The sequence below is a fragment of the Heterodontus francisci genome, chromosome 36 (genome assembly GCF_036365525.1).
Source record: "Heterodontus francisci isolate sHetFra1 chromosome 36, sHetFra1.hap1, whole genome shotgun sequence".
In the NCBI taxonomy this organism is placed as follows: Eukaryota; Metazoa; Chordata; class Chondrichthyes; order Heterodontiformes; family Heterodontidae; genus Heterodontus; species Heterodontus francisci.
Genome location: NC_090406.1, coordinates 29,674,307 through 29,688,324, shown reverse-complemented (window position 1 = coordinate 29,688,324; position 14,018 = coordinate 29,674,307). Strand labels below are relative to the sequence as shown.

Below are 14,018 nucleotides of genomic sequence, written 5' to 3'. Positions count from 1 at the left end.
CACTTAAAACAATGAGGTAATTCAAATGAATGCAACTCGTCGAAGCGCTGTGCCAACCATGTTCTTTTTATAGCATTTATATCCGCAGCAGTGTAATCTTTTGGAATGAAGCTTTGCTGTTGACTTTGTGTGGAAGCAGAAAGTGCCCTCAGGACAATGTTCCCACTGTCTTTCACTGAACTCTCTTCTGATTCATTACTTATGATACGACTCGGCAGATTATTCTCTATACCTTTTTGTAATTTTTTGTACTTCTGTGCCCAAGTTGAGGAACATCGCTGTTAAGAAATGGATTATTTTCCACTTTTATCTCTCGTCGTCAGCAGTAATTATTCCCAGGTCAGGTACAACACATGTTCATAAGCGCTTGCAAGAAGATATTCTTTGAGCAATAGGTGTAGCAAAACTGTAAACCCATTTCCAAAGGATGTATTTATGATACAGCTATACTTAGTGCACAGGTGAAATCCTCCTACTTTACAACAGTGAATAAACTTAAAAATCACATTAGCTATGAAGTGCTGTGGGATGTCCTAAGGTCTTGAAAGGTGCTATAAAAGTGCAAGTTCTTTATTTCCACCACTGCCTATCCTCAACCTCAGAAGAGCTCCCTCTACTGTGCTCCCTTCTATATTTCTCACACCCTAATGATATCTCTGAATGAGATTACTCATTTAGCCAAATTGTAGGGATGCACTGGGTAATTTTAGGGATGAATTGGGATGCAACTGCTCCATACACATATCCCATAGGAACTGTACACCTGACAAAGAGACGATTTCAACTCATCAGCGGGATTTTAATGTGGGCATCAGTGGGGAAGGGACAACGTCCTAACTAGTCTCTGAAGTAAAACAGTTAGCTGGCAGAAGAAAAGCTTAAAAGGTTCTATTCCAGAAAAATGCACATTAAATGATCTCTATTGGCAAGAAATGTTTGCCGTATATTGTGGCTCATGATTATCATGAAATCATGGAATGATACTTTGGCCATCGTGCCTGTGCTGGTTCTTTGAAAAAACTATGCAGTTAGTTCCACTCCCCTGCTCTTTCCCCAATATCCTGTAATGGCACTTATTCAATTCCCTTTTGAAAATTACTATTGAATCTGCTTCCTCCACCTTTTCAGGCAGTGCATTCCAGCTCAAAACAACTCGCTGCATAAACAAAAAAAGTTCTCATGTTGCCTCTAGTTCTTTTGCCTATCACCTTAAATCTGTCCTCTGGTTACCGACCCTTCTGCCACTTGAAACAGTTTCTCCTTACTCTATCTCCTTACTTTTTCTGAAACCCACCATGATTTTGAACACCTTTAATACGTATCCTTTTAACCTTTTCTACTCTATGGAGAATAACCCTAGCTTCTCCAATTTCTCCATATAACTGCTCTGGTACCATTGTAATCTCTTCTACACCATCTCTTAGGCCTTAGCATCCTTCCTAAAATGTGGTACCCAGAATTGAACACAATGCTCTAGCTGAGGTGTAACCAGTGTCTATAAAAGTTTCACACCACTTCCCTGCTTTTGTACTCTATGCCTCTGTTAATAAAGCCAAGGATCCTGTATTCCTTTTTAACTCCAGAAACATTGTGCCATCTCTTTCAAAAGAATTGAACTGTTATAAGAGAATACTTTGTACATGAGACCACAGCTGCATGGCAACAAAGTTAGAAAGGAGCAATGACGCACTGCACGGTCTTTGTGGGTTGCACAGGTGTGTACAAGGGCTGTCTGCATTTTATATATAAAGTTTAAATCCAATTAAATTCCCATTAAATTTTCATATATTTTAGATACTTGACACAAAACAGATCTCCAAGCTATGATTTAGGATTTAACAACTACAAATCACTAAAAGCTAAGTGCAAACTGTAATCAAAAGGGCTAATGGAATATTGGCCTGTATCTTCAAGGGGCTGGAATTCAAAGGTGAGGAAGTTATGTTTCAGTCAGATGCCATCTAGAATATTGTTTTCAGTTTTGGGTACTGCACCTCAGAAGGATATATTGACCTTGTAGGGGCTACAGGCACATTAGTCAAAATGATACCAGAGCTCAAGGAGTTATGTTATGAGGACAGGTTGCATAAAGTTGGTTTGCATTCCCTTGAGTTTAGAAGGTTAAGCGTTAATTCAACTGCAGTGTTTAAAATGATAAAAGGATTTGATAGGGTAGATACAGAGAAGCTATTTCCTCTGGTACAGAAATTCAGCATAATCTTAAAAATTAGAGCCAGGCCATTCAGGAGTGAAATCATGAAGTACATTTTCTACATAAAGATGGCTGAAAATGTGGAATTCTCTCCCCCAAAATGTTATGGATGCTGGGTCAATTGAAACTTTCAAGATTGGGACTGACAGATTAGTATGAGGTAAGAGTATCAAGGGATATGGACCAAAGGTGGATAAGTAGAGTTGATGTACAGATCAGCCATGAATTGAATGGCAAACAGACTCAAGGTGCTGAATAGCCTACTCCTGATCCTATAAACAATAATACCAGAATACAAAAATAGCCCTTTCCAGGCCCACAAAATTGATAGAGAGCATTAAGAAACACAAAGACAAATCAGATTGAGTCTGATCTTCAAAGAATGGCTTTCCAGGGCTCAGAGGCTGAAATGGCCCAGAATGCCCCTGTTCTTGTCCCATTCGAGGTACTTTTTTTTAAAGAGACTGTTCCTGTCGGGTGTGAGATCTGGAGAGACTGAGACATTTTTTCAAGTCTGTTTCATTCATGTTCTTTCAGACTTACAGCCCTACTCTCCCAGATCAACTCCTTTCTACTTCAGGTACGTTTTTACTTTTTAGTCTTTTATCAGGTTCCCGTTTGTCTCATTGACCTAATGCTGCTCCCTTTCACTTTGCTTTTGCTGCTCCTGCAGCCATGTTACCTCAGCATCTCGCTGTCACCACGATATATTTGAAGAAGCACTTCAAACTCTTGCAGATGAAGACTTCGAACTGTATCTGTGGAACCTGAGCGCTGCTTAGTAAAAGAAACCAGCAAATACTGAAAAGCAGTAATGTTTAATACCGATCTTAGACTACCGAAATGTCTGCTACTCAGAAGTAATTTACATTAATTTGCAGTGTTGATCATTTTGCTTGATTATCATATTGCCATTTCTTGGCTTTTGTATTGCTGAGCTTAGGATAATGTCTTACACTAAATCCCACACCAGTAACGAATGCTGCTGTCAGAATTGCAAATAACAAGTTAATTAGAACCTTTACATATTTAATATATGGTAATAAACAGTTGTCATTTCAGAACGCAGTGATGAGAAAGTGAAAGGAATTTGGATTAAATTGTTGAAATGTATTAAAATGTTCAATTTGTATGGCCAATAAGATTTGGCATTGATCTTTTGTGCTGTACTTTTTGTCTAGGAATGGGAATGAAACATCTAACTGGGAGATGAGAAAAATACAACATTTGTACCAAGACTAAATTTTAAGCTTGTCTAATATACAAGATGGAATATCTGAATCCCAGCGACTTTAAACCTGAGCCCCATCTAACTTCTCAGGTGGGTATAAAAGAGACCACGGCACTATTTTGTAGAAGGGCAGGGTAATTCTCCTGGTGTTCTACCAATATTTATCCCTCAACCAGCACCATTAAAACGGATGATCTGTTTGTGGGATCTTGCTTTTGGGCCTATATTCTCTCGAGTATAGAAGAATGAGAGATGATGAAGGCAAGATGGGCAGAGCAGCGGCAGATGAAATTTAATCCTGAGAAGTGTGAAGTGATGCACTTTGGGAGGACTAACAAGGCAAGGGAATATACAATGGGTGGTAGGTCCCTAGGGAGTTCAGAGGGCCAGAGGGACCTTGGGGTGCTTGTCCATAGATCACTGAAGGCAGCAGCACAGGCAGATAAGGTGGTTAGGAAGGCATACGGGACACTTGCCAGTATTAGCCGAGGCTAAGAGCAGGGAGGTTATGTTGGAGCTGTATAAAATGCTAGTTAGGCCACAGCTGGAGTACTGTGTACAGTTCTGGTCACCACACTATAGGAAGGATGTGATTGCACTGGAGAGGGTTCAGAGGAGATTCACTGGGATGTTGCCTGAGCTGGAGCATTTCAGTTATGAAGAGAGACTGGATAGGCAGGGGTTGTTTTCCTTGGAGCGGAGAAGGCTGAGGGGGGACCTGATTGAAGTATACAAAATTATGAGGGGCATTGATAGGATAGATAGGAAGAAACTTTTTCCCTTATCGGAGGGGTCAATAACCAAGGGGCATAGATTTAAGGTAAGGGGCAGGAGGTTTTGAGGGGATTTGAGGAAAAATGTTTTCACTCAGAGGGTGTTTGGAATCTGGAACACACTGCCTGAAGGGATGGTAGAGGCAGGAACCCTCACAACATTTAAGAAGTATTTAGATGAGCACTTGAAACGCCATACCATACAAGACTACGGGCCAAGTGCGGGAAAATGGGATTAAATTGGATAGGCGCTTGATGGTCGGCGCAGGCGCGTTGGGCCGAAGGGCCTGTTTCTGTGCTGTAAAACTCTATGACTCTATGAGAGGTGATCTCATTGAAGCATGCAAAATTCTTACAGGGTTCGACACAGTGAATGCAGGAAGGAAGTTTCCCCTGGCTTGGGGATCTAGAGCCAGGGGACACAGTCTCAGAATAAGAGGTAGGCCATTTAGGACTGAAATGAGGAAAAATCTCTTCAGAGGGTGATGAATCTTTGGAATTTTCTGCCCCAGAGGGTTGTGGAGGCTCAATCAATGTGTATATTCAAGACAGAGATCGATAGATTTCTAGATATTAAAGATATCAAGGGATATGGGAATAGTGTGGGAAAATGGCATTGAGGTAGAAGATCAGACATGATCTAGTTGAATGGTGGAGCAGGCTCGAAGGGCCAAATGGCCTACTCCTGCTCCTATTTCCTCTGTTCCTATTCTGTATGCACATTGCTTCCTACATTACAACATCAAATACACTGCAAAAGTACTTCCATAGCTGTAAAACACTTTGGGACGTCCTGTGATTGTGAACGACATTATAGAACTGCAAGTCTTTATCTTCTTTCTGTCTATCATTATCATAAGGCAATCCACTTGAAAGCATGACATGCATTTCATCTTCCTGCAAACCTCACTGCTCTCACTGACTTATGGCAGAACCAAGACAGTCTCTCAATATCCACATGCATGCACCATTCTCACCCCACATTTGTGAAGTCTTCTTCTCCTTTGGGCCTCCTTATCTCGAGAGACAATGGATACGCGCCTGGAGGTGGTCAGTGGTTTGTGAAGCAGCGCCTGGAGTGGCTATAAAGGCCAATTCTAGAGTGACAGGCTTTTCCACAGGTGCTGCAGAGAAATTTGTTTGTCGGGGCTGTTGCACAGTTGGCTCTCCCCTTGCGCCTCTGTCTTTTTTCCTGCCAACTACTAAGTCTCTTCGACTCGCCACATTTTAGCCCCGTCTTTATGGCTGCCCGCCAGCTCTGGTGAACGCTGGCAACTGACTCCCACGACTTGTGATCAATGTCACAGGATTTCATGTCGCGTTTGCAGACGTCTTTATAGCGGAGACATGGACGGCCGGTGGGTCTGATACCAGTGGCGAGCACGCTGTACAATGTGTCTTTGGGGCTCCTGCCATCTTCCATGCGGCTCACATGGCCACGCCATCTCAAGCGCCGCTGACTCAGTAGTGTGTACAAGCTGGGGATGTTGGCCGCCTCGAGGACTTCTGTGTTGGAGATATGGTCCTGCCACCTGATGCCAAGTATTCTCCAGAGGCAGCGAAGATGGAATGAATTGAGACGTCGCTCTTGGCTGACATACGTTGTCCAGGCCTCGCTGCCATCGAGCAAGGTACTGAGGACACAGGCCTGATACACTCGGACTTTTGTGTTCCGTGTCAGTGCGCCATTTTCCCACACTCTCTTGGCCAGTCTGGACATAGCAGTGGAAGCCTTTCCCATGCACTTGTTGATTTCTGCATCTAGAGACAGGTTACTGGTGATAGTTGCGCCTAGGTAGGTGAACTCTTGAACCACTTCCAGAGCGTGGTCGCCAATATTGATGGATGGAGCATTTCTGACATCCTGCCCCATGATGTTTGTTTTCTTGAGGCTGATGGTTAGGCCAAATTCATTGCAGGCAGCCGCAAACCTGTCGATGAGACTCTGCAGGCACTCTTCAGTGTGAGATGTTAAAGCAGCATCGTCAGCAAAGAGGAGTTCTCTGATGAGGACTTTCCGTACTTTGGACTTCGCTCTTAGACGGGCAAGGTTGAACAACCTGCCCCCTGATCTTGTGTGGAGGAAAATTCCTTCTTCAGAGGAGGACTTGAACGCATGTGAAAGCCGCAGGGAGAAGAAAATCCCAAAAAGTGTGGGTGCGAGAACACAGCTCTGTTTCATGCCACTCAGGATAGGAAAGGGGTCTGAGGAGGAGCCACCATGTTGAATTGTGCCTTTCATATTGTCATGGAATGAGGTGATGATACTTAGTAGCTTTGGTGGGCATCCAATCTTTTCTAGTAGTCTGAAGAGACCACGTCTGCTGACGAGGTCAAAGGCTTTGGTGAGATCAATGAAAGCAATGTAGAGGGGCATCTGTTGTTCACGGCATTTCTCCTGTATCTGACGAAGGGAGAACAGCATGTCAATGGTCGATCTCTCTGCACGAAAGCCACACTGCGCCTCAGGGTAGACGCGCTCGGCCAGCTTCTGGAGTCTGCTCAGTGTCCAATTGCATAGTTGTGTCAGGGCTCAAGAAAGAGTCAACAATTCATCAATCACTTGATGCTTTCAGGTAAAGGAAGCCCATAACAGAAGTGGGGGAGGGGGGAATGGAAGGGAGCACACTACAAATTTCAAGCCCGAAAGAGCTTAACCTGCACTTTGTGGGCTGACACTCCCATCTCCCTATTGCAGAGCAGCATGCACGCTAGCACCTATACATCAATCTTTCTCTTCCTTTAAAAAATTGGTCCTTCATTCAAACGTTCTTCCTACAGGCATTGCACCTAGTGTCACTACATCATGTCATTGCATGTGAAATGCAATTGATTCATGTTATAAGGAGTGTTCTACAGATACCAACATACTTTACCTATGCATTTCTGTAGGGTCACCTGAAGAGTAACTGCTTGCAGATCTGGAGGTAGAAGGCCTATTCCCTCCAAATCTCAGCATCCACCTGCAGCAAACATCAGCCCAGGGATATCTGATACAGAAGAAGACTGTCCCCATCTCCCACTCAGTCTCTATCTGAGCATTTTATATCTCCCTCCCTGACCCAAACTCTTTTTTAAATCATCTATCTCTGACCCAGTCTTTCTCCCATGCAGTCTCTTGCCAACTGGACATTTTATTTTCCCTCTCTCTCTTTAGCCATCTGTCTCTTATCCAATCTCTCCCTCCCTCCCACCCAGTATCAATCTTTGACCCACATTCTCTCTCACTGATCCAGGATCTCTTTCTCTGGCCCAAGCTTTCTATTTCGCTGACCCAAACCCCCCTCGGCGATACCAGCTCCCTCCGTTTGTACAGTTAATGGTTCCATTAGTGGAAATTATTCATTCAAGGGCTCAGTAAGCGGCCCCGACTGTGCGAGTACAATGGGGAGGGAGGGAAGCAGTGGGGGGTCTCCATGTGAGGCCGGGGATCAGTCAATACTTGTGTATTAGAGAGCGAAGAACGCGGTCTTCCCTGGGTTTGGGGTCACACCTCGTTAGCAGGAGGGTTCGAGCCCCTCACACCCACTAATTGGCCGCTTGCATACTCCGCTCTAATGGGGGGTGGGATGTGGATATATTGCGGCTCCGTCTGTGGCCGCGATGCCACTGCCCATCCCGGCATTGAGTGAGTGAAGTGCCATGTGCTCTGGGGTCGGTGCCTCGCTGCTTCTCCTGCTCGTGTCGCTGGGGCCGAGTTGCGCCGCCAGTCTGTCTGGGCACAGCCAGCAGGTCCGGTCCGAGGCACTGAAGAGGCTGCTGGAGGTGTTCGGGATGCAAGACGCCCCGCAGTCCCCTCCCAGGGTCCGCCAGCCTCCTCAGTACATGCTGGACCTCTACAACACGGTGGCAGATGTGGACGGAGTGACCAAGCAGCCTGACCTGCTGGTGGGAAACACAGTGCGGAGCTTCCTGGATAGAAGTGAGAGCCTGTCCCATGTAGTGAAGAGTGTTGGAGATTGTTCCTGGCAACCCCCCCTCACTCAGCCTCACTTACCTTCCCGTTTTTTTAAATCTTTCTCATGCAGCCCGCAGTCAGCAGTTCCAGTTCTTCTTCAACCTGTCCAGTGTGGCCAAGAGCGAGACCATCCTGACCGCCGAGCTGCACCTCTTCAAACTGCGGGCCCGACTCTCACAGGACACCCTGTACCACAGGCACCACTTCTGCCAGGTAAGAGGGCCAGGGGCTCGGCTAAATCTGACCGCTCAGTGCATCCACCCACCCACTTCAAATCCGCACTGACAGAGTGAGAGAGAGAAACTCCTGGGGAGAGTTTCAAGACAGAAACAGAGACTTGTAGACATTCAGAGAGAAACAGAAAGAAACTCAGAAAGTGAAAGATGCAGCAAGACAAGGAAATTCAGAGAAAACAGAAAGTGAGAACGAAATTCAGAAAGAAAACTCAGAAAACTGAGATCAAGAGATAAGGAACGTTCCTTTATGTAGTTTTATGCATGTCCTCCCAACATGGGTGGAATTTCCTGCATATTTATGTCCAGAAATATGTATAATCGGGGCCTAAAACAAAACTCTGCCGTGAAAGATCGAGGAAACCCAAGTGATAGTGTTACCCACATAATTACGCTACGGCTGAATTTCCTCCGTCTTTTACGCCCGTCTAACGATCCTAGTGCTCAAACACATCAAGGCTCATTGCGATGGCACCACCTGTAGATTAAAGAGCTGTAGGCAACAGATTTCCTGCAATTACACTGATTCAAAACGGGTGTAAAATTAAGTCCAGACTTTTAGGTGCAGCGGGGGTAAAGTTTTCTGACTTTTTTATTTATCCACAATGAGACCTGCATTGTTTTTGCTGAGACCTGCACTGTATTTTCTGCTTTTAATGCATTTTTATGGTATCAGAATGGGGTAATTTTGACTTGGTGTGATAGTGTAAAATGAATGATCGTGAATGAGCAGCCTGTTTTACACCTCCTTATTTCTATTGGAAATAGTAATGTAAGATGTAAAACGGCCTGCCAATTAATTTTTACCTGCTTTACACTATCACACCAAGTCAAAGCGGCCCCAAAGTATCACGTGCATGTTCTTAAACTTAATATGCATGAATGATGGCTTAAAATTTTAATTGTCATACTTAAGGAAGGAACGTATGATGTGAATTTGGCACAATCATTGGGCCCTGACTGATTACACTGATTCCTGCCATTTTTACATTCCAATATATACGAATGAGATTGGCAAGAAATTTGGGTGCTGATAGACATTAGAAAAATGAGTGCATGAATGGGCTTAATACTGGCTGTAACTTCCTGATTACGCCCCCACAGGAAATTCCTCACGGCGTCTATGCAAGAGGCTGGAAATAAGAACTAAGTTTTGAAGAATCTCTCTTAGTTCAATCTCAATAAGTGTGAGTCCTGGTGACTGCAGTTTTTATCGATTGGCTGTACTTAATGATAGAATGGTTTCTCATGCAGGTATAATGGGGATAGGTGGGAGGGAAGTTATCTCCTGCCACCTCAGTAGCATGCACTGCCGAGCTGCAGTTGGAAGCAAGCCAAAGAACAGTTTTTGCATTCAGGTCTGTGGAAATCACTAAAGGAAGAGCCAGGAGGCAGTGAACTCATTCCACTTTGATTGCTTTCTGGCTTTGTTTACAACATAATTGGCTATTACAACTTGTCTGAGCTGTATACTCTGTTTTAGGTCAATGTCTACCAGATATTGGACAGTAATAACACATCTACAGCAGACGGGCAAAGGTTGCTGTCATCCAGAGTACTGGCAGTCCATGATAGCAGATGGGAAATCTTCACAATCACTCAGGCTGTAAGTTATATTGCCTTATTCAATAATACCTACGAGAATAATTTTTCTGATACTGGTCTTACCTGCATGAGTAATCACTATCCCCTCTAGTAAGTTGCAAAAGCTAATAAGCTGGCCTCTGTCATATCATTATCTTTGGCGGCATCCACACAAACATCACTAGGCGTAATCACAGTCACAGAATAAAACATTACTGAAACAGGACCATCCAGCCTGAAGTGCCTGTGTCAGCTCTTTTAAAAACCCTTGTTAAACCTACAGGAGTACTCGTATTGACTGTTATAGCTGTGGCAGTAACCACACAAACCATTGCTGCTAATGCAGCAGTAACTGAAATGATGCTTGTTACACCTGCGGGAGTAACGATACAGACCCTTGTTATATCTCCAGGAGTAACTGCACAGACCCTTGTTATATCGTGACAGGATAGATGTTGGGAAGACAATTCTCCTGACTGGGGAGGTTAGAACTAGAAGTCAGTCTCAGAACTCCTATCTCTTATATTTTTGTAACTGCAGGCAGAACTGCACCAATACTTCAGCCTTTACCAATATGCTGGGGCAGAATGTGCACTTGCACACCAACCAGCATATTGGGCACTTGAGCTCCAATTGTACTCCTTTCTAACGGGCACAGTGTCAACAAATTTCTAGGTCCTTGTGAGGATATAGACCTATCTGAGGATGTAGGCCTTGTGCTACTGAATGCTGTATGAAAATAACCAGGCTAAATAGACTGAAAGCTACACCGGATTAGTACATGTGATTAGCATGGTTCTACAGCAGAAATCTGTTCAAGATTTAGCACCAAGTTGGCAGTCTCACTTGGAGGCTACAAGGGTGGATGGAAAGAGATCTTGGAGCAATAGTAAATTCTGTTAATAGCGTGTTAAATCAAAGTCTAGTAAACAAGAGAACAGAATGCTAAATTATATTCCAAAACCAGCTGAGTATATCAAAGGTATCATGCTAAAACTGATCAGGATACATTTTAAGCAGTGTGTTCAGTTTTGGTTACCAAGGCATAAATCCAATTCAATCCATTGTACAACAACTTATATTTATATAGTGCCTTTAACATAAAACATCCCAAGGCGCTTTACAGGAGCATTATAAAAAATACAGCACTGAGACACAAAAGGATATATTAGGTCAGATGACCAAAAGCTTGGTCAATGAGGTAGGTTTTAAGGAGTGTCTTAAAGGAGAAAAGCAAGGTCGAGAGGATATTTCAGAGCTTGGGGCCAAGGCAACTGAAGGTGCAGCAATCAATGGTGGAGCGGTTAAAATCAGGGACGCACAAGAGCGTACAAAGAAGTCACAGCTATCGTCAAATGATTGAGTTTCTCAGGAACAACCAGAAAAACAGGCTTTTTAACAACACAGGTGACTGAGAGGGACCTAGTATAAATTAAGTGGCATAGATAAGATTAATCCAACGCACTGCTTCAATATATGCTAGGATATTAGAACAAGTAGGACATAGGTCAAAAATGATGCAAGGAAAATTTAGGACAGATATTGAGAAGAACTTCACACAACAAGTGAATGAGCTTCTAGGGAATGAAGTGAAAGTTTTTCAAAAGACATAATTTGATGGGGCTTTTCCTTATTATGTATGGATGAGCGAAGCTGGGCCCAATGGCCCCTCAATGTGTCCATCTTGCATGTGGAAAATGGAACTGTCACATTGGTGCAATAGGAGATGGTGTTCTGAGGTTGGGGGGTTAACGCATATTATTTGGGCAGAGTAAAGGGAGATTTCTGCTCTGCATCTGACACCTACTATACCTGATCTAGAAGTGTTTCATGAGACACAACAGAGGGAGTCTTACACTACATAAAACACTTGCTGCATTTGACTAATGAAATATTTGTTTATTTATACAGGTGTACGCGTGGACACAGGATAGAAAGAGTAACAAGGGCTTGCTGGTCATTGCGCAAACTCTGGCTAGACAGCAGCTCAACAATCACATTGGCTGCTTCGCCACAGAAAGAGACCATCACAGCAGCAAGCAACCAATGCTGGTCCTTTTCACCGATGACGAGAGGAGAGGGATTGTCACCTCCACTTCCTTAAAAGGTAAAATGCTCATGATTAATACAAGAGGAGGGTCTGCCTCACTGCTGCATTGTGTTTAAACACACTTACAAAAAGCTGTCATTGGCCATGTGCCTGAACAAGTTGGTTTAATCTGTTAGGTACCCTATAGAGGGTCTCCCGCTAGATCCATTTAAATGAGAGTCAGAGCTGTAAGTTCCTTTCAGGTACATAAATTACAATTAACGTTTAATTCCTGATGGCTCAAAGGGTTCATGCACTGTCCTATGTGCTGCTCAGGCATACAGGATCTAAGGTTGTAGGTTCAATTCCTAATCTGTTTCATTAGCTTGGGTAGAATTACACTTAGCCTCAGTGCTGCCAGCGGGGAGACAGGGAGAGAAAATACCAGCCAGTGCAACCACTCCTAACTACTATAACGACAAGATGGCTTGTTCAGTCTCCCTCACCTAATGGGGGTAGCTATTTATTTTAATCCCGATTCCTCTCTTTTTCTCTTACAAATCACTTAACATTCTTACTTCCCACACAAGTATTCATTGTATTTTCAAACATTTAAATTATTTGAGTCTAACCACTGACTGAAGTGCTTGTGAGGAGGGTGTTGGTTAATGAGAGGATATGGCTGTGAATAGTAACAAATGCTTATTGTTTAGGCTCACACTTAAGTCCAATCTGTGGAACTGTACACAAAGAGGGGAGAGGGAAGCTTATGCGGTTTTAAATGGTGTAGTATTTTGCTTTGGTAGCAGAAGGTGCTGGTGACTGTGAAACACCAGCAAACATTAGCGTCTGCAAAAAAGGACAAGAGATTTGTTTTTAAAAGAAACCTGCAATATGAGATGATTTAACTTAATATATTCCACTTTCAGATCTTGCCACAGAGCCTCCATTTCTCCCTCGAGTGACACTTCAGAACAAAGCAAGCCAGAACCGAAACACAAGGTCCTTGGATTTCCAAGCGTGTCAGAGGTATCCTCTGTATGTAGACTTTGAAGAGATTGGCTGGTCTGGTTGGATTATCTCCCCTCGGGGTTACAATGCCTACCACTGTAAAGGAGCATGTGTCTTCCCACTGGGCCAAAATATGAGACCCACCAACCATGCCACTGTTCAATCCATTATCAATGCTCTTAAGCTAGCCAATGGCGTGGCATCTCCATGCTGCGTACCAGACAAACTCTTCTCCATCAATCTTCTCTATTTTGATGACGATGAGAATGTGGTCCTGAAACAGTATGACGACATGGTTGCTGGCAGCTGTGGGTGCCATTAATCCATTACTGACACTTCAATCACCACCCAATCGTATCAGCCAAGAAACTATAACTGCCAGAGAACCAAAACATGCCAGTTATACACGGTGATTGGCTCTTAGTGAGAAACAGGCATCTTCAAGAGATCGGGAAGCAATGGGATCACTCATGAAAGAGGCCTGTCTGAGAAACTGACTTTAAAAAAAGACCCCCACAAAGCAAGATGTGGTGACTGCACAGCACAGTCAGTTGTAAAATATGCATGTGTATATAATTCTATATTGATGTATTAATATATGCAGGATTATGAAACCTATTGCCAGAGCTCATACTATCGAATTGTGTAAAAATCAAATGTAAATTGAAATATTATACAGAATAAATGCATACACCATTGTAAGCCTGGGTGATTAAAACCTTTGTAAACTTCCAAACAATGAAGCATACAAAAACAAGAATGATCTCTCAGGCATTCTCCTCCTTACATTCTCCTCTCCTCTCTTGTTGTTCCTCCCTGTACCACTTTCCATTGTGCTGTCACTCTCCCTCACTGTTGTTCCCAGTCTTGCTTCAGTCATTTTCAATCTCATTCTATGACCTCACTCTCCTTCATTGGTTATCGTCTGTCATTCTTTCCACTCCTCAATCCTATTCTCTCCCTGCTTAGACTCTTGATATGTTATTC

General features: G+C 43.6%; 1 protein-coding gene across 1 annotated transcript; it reads left to right on the top strand.

The window, feature by feature from the left end:
• The first annotated feature begins 7,858 nt into the window (after positions 1-7,858).
• On the top strand, positions 7,859-13,664 carry admp (anti-dorsalizing morphogenic protein). The gene is made up of 5 exons (XM_068015836.1): positions 7,859-8,138; positions 8,245-8,387; positions 9,891-10,013; positions 11,903-12,098; positions 12,950-13,664. The coding sequence occupies exons 1-5, from the start codon at positions 7,859-7,861 to the stop codon at positions 13,351-13,353; spliced, it is 1,146 nt and encodes a 381-aa protein (XP_067871937.1). The 3' UTR covers positions 13,354-13,664.
• Positions 13,665-14,018: the final 354 nt, after the last annotated feature.